General features: G+C 43.4%; 1 protein-coding gene across 1 annotated transcript; it reads right to left on the reverse strand.

Moving 5' to 3' along the window:
• Positions 1–2,033: 2,033 nt before the first annotated feature.
• CCR8 (C-C motif chemokine receptor 8) lies at positions 2,034–3,095 on the reverse strand. The gene has a single exon (XM_060111243.1). The coding sequence runs from the start codon at positions 3,093–3,095 to the stop codon at positions 2,034–2,036; it is 1,062 nt and encodes a 353-aa protein (XP_059967226.1).
• Positions 3,096–5,932: the final 2,837 nt, after the last annotated feature.

Raw genomic sequence — 5,932 nt, forward strand, 5'->3', positions numbered from 1 at the left:
TCATCTCACCCGCAAGTATATCTGTCAAAATACTTAAAAACTGGTTCACGCTCTTAAATGAACTTGCTGTGGCTTGATCTTGGTATCTATTACATGGACAGGATAGCTGCCATTATGCATGTGGCTTGAGCAGAGTCATCTAAATCTGACTCAACATAGCCCAGTAGTCAGCTGATTATTTGTTTCAAATATATAAATCCTTTTGCATACAGCTAATGGCAAAGAGTAGAGGCTTGCCTCAGCAAGGAACACACAAAGCCACCGGACTGACTTTGGTGTCAGGAATTCCTTTTAAGAAACAGACGGGGCACTTCCCTGGTGGCACAGAGGTTAAGAATCTACCTGCCTAGCTAGTGGGAAGCAGCCGCATAGCACAGGGAGATCAGCTCGGTTCTTTGTGACCGCCTGGAGGGGTGGGATAGGGAGGGTGGGAGGGAGACGCAAAAGGGAGGGGATATGGGAACATATGTATATGTATAACTGATTAAATTTGTAAAATAAAACAAACAAACAAACAAACAAAAAGAATCTACCTGCCAATGCAGGAGACATGAGTTTGAGCCCTGGTTCGGGAAGATCCCACATGCCGCGGAGCAACAAAGCCCATGCGCTACAACTACTGAGCCTGTGCTCTAGAGCCCGCAAGCCACAACTACTGAGCCCGCTCGCCTAGAGCCTGTGCTCTGAAACAAGAGAAGCCACCGCAATGAGAAGCCTGCGCACCGCAAGAAAGAGTAGCCCCCGCTCGCCGCCAACTAGAGAAAGCCTGTGTGCAGCAACGAAGACCCAACACAGCCAAAAATAAATAATAAATAAATTAATTAATTAAGAAAAAGAAACAGAGGGGAGTACACCTGAAACTAACACAACATTGTAAATCAACTATACTCCAATAAAATTTTTTTTTAAAAAAGGCTACACACAGCATGATTCTATCTGACCTCATCATTTCAACCCAGCAGGTATCAAGGCCATCACTGTGCCAGCATGAAAAATATAATAGTTGAAATAAGGAGCACATTATATACATATATATATATCTACACACATATATATATAATAGCTGAAATGAGAGCATAATAGATGGAATATAGCTAAAACATGAATTAGAAAATTGGAAGAGCAAATTAAAGAACTCTTTAAAAAACAGAAAATATAAAATAGAGCTACAAGATATGGATAAGAAAAGTATTAACACTCTAGTAGTTAACTAGAATTCAGGGAGAAAAAGACACACACACAAATTGAAGAACCATTTGAATAAATCGTGGAGATCAATCTCCCAGGATTGAAGGGAGGCCAGAGTGGCTGGACCAGCACAAGTAAAGAGAAAAGGGAGACAGTCTTTGCGGGGTATTACAGGCCCTGTTGAAGAGTTGTCAGGTTGGTTGGTTGGTTTTGTTGTGTGTGGCGGAGGGGGACTTGCATTTTTTTATTATGTTATAATTGACGTATAATACAATCCACCCTTTGTTTTGGGGGCCAAATCTGGCCAGGACATTATAAGAAAGAAAAATTACAGGACAAGATCTCTCATGAACACAGATACAAAAATCCCAAGAGAATCCAATTATTTATTAAAATGATCATAACCATGAGGTCATTTTTTCCAGGGAAAATACAGGTTGACTTAAAATAAGAAAATCAATCAATATAGTTCACCAAATTAACAAAATAATGGAGAAAAACTACATGATCACTTCAATAGATAAGGAAAAAGCATTTGATAAAATTTAAGTTGGTATTTGATAAAGATACTCCAAAAACTAAGGGAAAAAAAATCCCTAGAGCTAACATTACAATTCATAGTGAAATATATAGATTCTTTTCAGAAAATAGTAACAAAGTTTTTGAAAGTTGAGAAGATTAATTTGCAATAGTAGGAATTCCTTGAATATCATGAAATAAGTCTTGTGTCTGTATCCAAATTTCTAAGTCTCCCTTCACGTAGTCTCAGACTCCAGTGTGAATCATTTTTGTCTCCTGAAAGAAGATGGGTGATGGAAGCAGAGGGCTGCTCTAAGGCACCTGCCTCACAAAATGTAGTCTATACTGGAGGAATGGGAGGAGTGCTGATAGGAGGATGACCTTTCCCAGGCCTCCCTAGAGATTTGTCTCCCTATGTAGAGGAAGATGTGGCTGCAACTTTTCTGAAATATTTCTGAGAGGTGTTTCTTGAACTTCTCGCCCATGAACGCATAGATAACAGGGTTCACACAGCAGTGGGTGAAGGAAATGGTTTCTGTGACATGGGTGGCATAGATCAACCGCTGGCTCATGACGCATCCATCCAAGATGTGCATGTTGTGCAGGGAAGTAAGGAAGAGTACTACATTGAACGGGACCCAGAAGAGTAAAGAGACAACCACCACAACGAGCACGAGCTTGATGGCCTTGGTCTTGTTGTGGTTCTGGCAACTCTTCAGCTGGTGCAGGATGCTAATGTAGCAGAACATAAGGATGGTGAATGGGATCAACAGGCCTAAGATATTAATTTCAAAGTGGATGAACATCTTCCACTTCAGCGTCTCTTGATTGTAATACAAATAACACTGTAGAACACCATCTTCAGAGGCCTCTTGGTAAAATACTAGTATCGGGCTGGTGGCCATGAGGGCAATCAGCCACACCACCAGACTCAGGGCTGTGCCCATTCTGGTCGTCCTCACTTTCATGGCGTATACAGCACGGACAACTGCCAGGTACCTGTCCACGCTCATGAGGGTGATAAAGAACATGCTGCTAAAGAAGCCAATGTAATAAAAGCCAGAGACCACCTTGCACATTACAGTCCCAAACACCCACTGGTCCAGCTGATAGTGGGTCTGAAAGGGGAAGGAGAAGACAACAAGCAAGTTAGACAGGGCCAGGTTCAAGAGGTATATGTCTGTGATGCTCGTCAGCTTCTTGCAGGTGACAAGGACCAGGATGACCAGGCTGTTTCCGAGAAGACCAAATACAAACAGGAGGCAGTAAAAAATGGCAAGAAGCAACTTGCTATCTCTTTGGATAAGTTCCCCATCACAGGGGCTTGAGATGATATCAGGATAGTAGTAGTCAGTTATTGTCACATTGGGCTCAAGTGTATAATCCATCAAGGCAGGAAGACTTGGCCACAGAGGCACCTAAGAGAGATTCATTTAACAATATTTTTATTTAAAAGTGTGGATTGAATTGTGCCTCCCGCCCCTCCCAAGTTCATGTGTTGAAGCTCTAAAGCCCTGTTATGGTCTAACCGTGTCCTTCCAAAATTTGTATGTTGAAACCCTACCCCCATTGTGATGGTATTAGGAGGTGGAGCCTTTGCAAAGTGATTGGATTAGGTGAGGTCATAAGGGTGGAGCCCTCATGAATGGGATGACTGCCCTTATAAGAATCACAGGAGAGCTTGCTTCCTCTCTCTGCTCTAGGGCTTGTGAGGATACAATGGGAATTTGGCAGTTTGCAATCTGGAAGAGGGCTCTCACCAGAACCTGACTGTGCTGGTACCTTGATCTTGGACTTCCCAGACTCTAGAACTGTGAGAAATAAATTCGTTGCTTGTCAGCCACCCAGTCTATGGTATTCTGTTATAGGAGCCCAAACTGACCAAGACACTCCCAATGTCACTATATTTGGAGACAGGCCATTAAGGAGGTAATTTAGGTTAAATGAGATCATCAGATGGGGCCCTAATCCAATCGGACTGGTGTCCTTGTAAGATGAGGACAAAGTGTGAAGGCAGCCCAAGAGGCTCTCACCAGAAATCCAATTTGTCAGCACCTTGCTCTTGGACTTCTAGCCTCCAGAACTGTGAGAAAATAAATTCCTGTCATTTAAGCCACACAGCCTGTGACATTTTGTGATGGCAGCTTAAACAGACTAATACAGGGGCTACATGGGACCTCTCTGCCTTTTCTACCCAAATTTTCAAATTTTCTGTAAACTTAAAACTTCTCAAAGAAGTAAAGCCTATTAGCACTTTTTTTCTTTCTTTTTTTTTTTTTTTTTTTTTTTCTGTGGTACGCGGGCATCTCACTGCTGCGGCCTCTCCCGCTGCGGAGCACAGGCTCCGGACGCGCGGGCCCAGCCGCTCCGCGGCACGTGGGATCCTCCCGGACCGGGGCACGAACCCGCGTCCCCTGCATCGGCAGGCGGACTCCCAACCACTGCGCCACCAGGGAAGCCCTATTAGCACTTTTTAAAAGCTGAAAACTGCCTGGGCTGACTAATACAGAGGGGTTGTATGGGATAAGAAAAGCCAAAATTTGCAAAGAAAACTTAAATACCTATAGTTCTACCCCTCAGAATTAGCAACTGCTAGCATACTGCCATGCTTTTTTTTTTTTTTTTTTTTTTTTTGTGGTATGCGGGCCTCTCACTGTTGTGGCCTCTCCTGTTGCAGAGCACAGGCTCCGGACATGCAGGCTCAGCGGCCATGGCTCACAGGCCCAGCTGCTCCGCGGCATGTGGGATCTTCCCGGACCAGGGCATGAACCCGTGTCCCCTGCATCGGCAGGCGGACTCTCAAGCACTGCGCCACCAGGGAAGCCCCATATTTGCTTTTGATTCTTTTCCTTTTCCTCCCTCCTTCCTTCTGCAATAGAGATAAAGCGAAAGGAAGACTCAACATTTAAAACATGATCATTCTCTTACATTCAGGAAAGACGCACATGCCCTTTTTGGCCAACTGCAGCAATGGCGAAGTTCAGCCGCTTTTCATGTGCTTCAATAGTGACTCGAACCAACCTCTTGAAATCCCTTTCCTTCAATTCTGCCTTGTTTTCAAGCCCTTTTCGATGACTTTCTTCAAGACATTTTTCGACGATAGGTATCATTTACAACCCTGCAGGTTTGTGAATTGCAGTACCCCTGATCTCCATTTTTTAACTTGCTTTTGTAGGAACTGGTCCCAAAACAGCAAGATTGCTGCAAGCCTTAATCTGATTCCAGGGGCAAGCTGAGCCTTTGGTCAATTCATCTTCCTAATTGGAAATTAGAGTGACATGTGCCTATCCAAACACCTAGGGCTTGTTTCTCATTGGTTCCCCCGCTTCCCCTTCATCCTCCGGACAAATTCCAAGCTGTTCCAAACAGGATGTTGAAGGTGCGCATTCCCCAAGTGGGGAGATTGTTAGGAAAGAGGCCGGTGGGGAGAATGCGAGCACCAGGAAATGAGGAGATGAGGCAACTTTTCCACACTCTTCCCAATCAGACGATGTACCATCCTCTGGGTGTCCCATGCATGTTTCAGCGGTAGGACGGTTCCCCTGCACCTGGAGTTTTGGGACCCATGGAATGGGGGGCAGGCAGTATTACTCTTAAGTGGCTACATTTGCTGACCCATCCTCACCAATTCTCTCAGCCCCACCAGTGTCCAGCCTTAGGTCTCATCCAGCTGTGGTTTTAGTGTGGTCAATCCCGGTTGCATCACATCCCCTGAATGTATTTTGTAAGTATTTATCTGTCTCTCACTGTGTTTGATGTTTTTTTAAAAATTTTCTTTATAATGGGGTATAGCTGATTTTCAATGCTCTGTTTCTTGCTGCTGTACATCCACTTGATTCACTTACAGAGATAGATTAATAAATTCATTTTCAGAAAACAAACAAAAACATGATCATTCTCCTCAAACTGATATTTATATTCAAGGCAATTTCAACCTAGGCTTATTATTTTTCTGAGGCATTTGATTATTGAACATTCAGACATCCCTATCCACTCTGCCACATTTCTATAATTTGAAATGCCAAGCAAGTTAGCCATTTAAAAAATATTAATTTCACTATGTACGCAAAATAGATTTTAAAACAGTTTCTGAAGTACGGAGGTGAGTCTCTTTTTTATGTGGCCAGCAACTTTCAAAACAACAGTCTCCCCTCCTACATCTTCCTCCTTACTTGTCTTTTACAGTTACTTTTTAAAACAATTTCCATTTCATGGTCCTTCTCTT

This window comes from Mesoplodon densirostris, chromosome 10 (assembly GCF_025265405.1).
Source record: "Mesoplodon densirostris isolate mMesDen1 chromosome 10, mMesDen1 primary haplotype, whole genome shotgun sequence".
In the NCBI taxonomy this organism is placed as follows: Eukaryota; Metazoa; Chordata; class Mammalia; order Artiodactyla; family Ziphiidae; genus Mesoplodon; species Mesoplodon densirostris.

Bases quoted from the DNA above. Each gene is read 5' to 3' on its own strand.
- CCR8 (XM_060111243.1), bottom strand. From the start codon at position 3,095: ATGGATTATACACTTGAGCCCAATGTGACAATAACTGACTACTACTAT.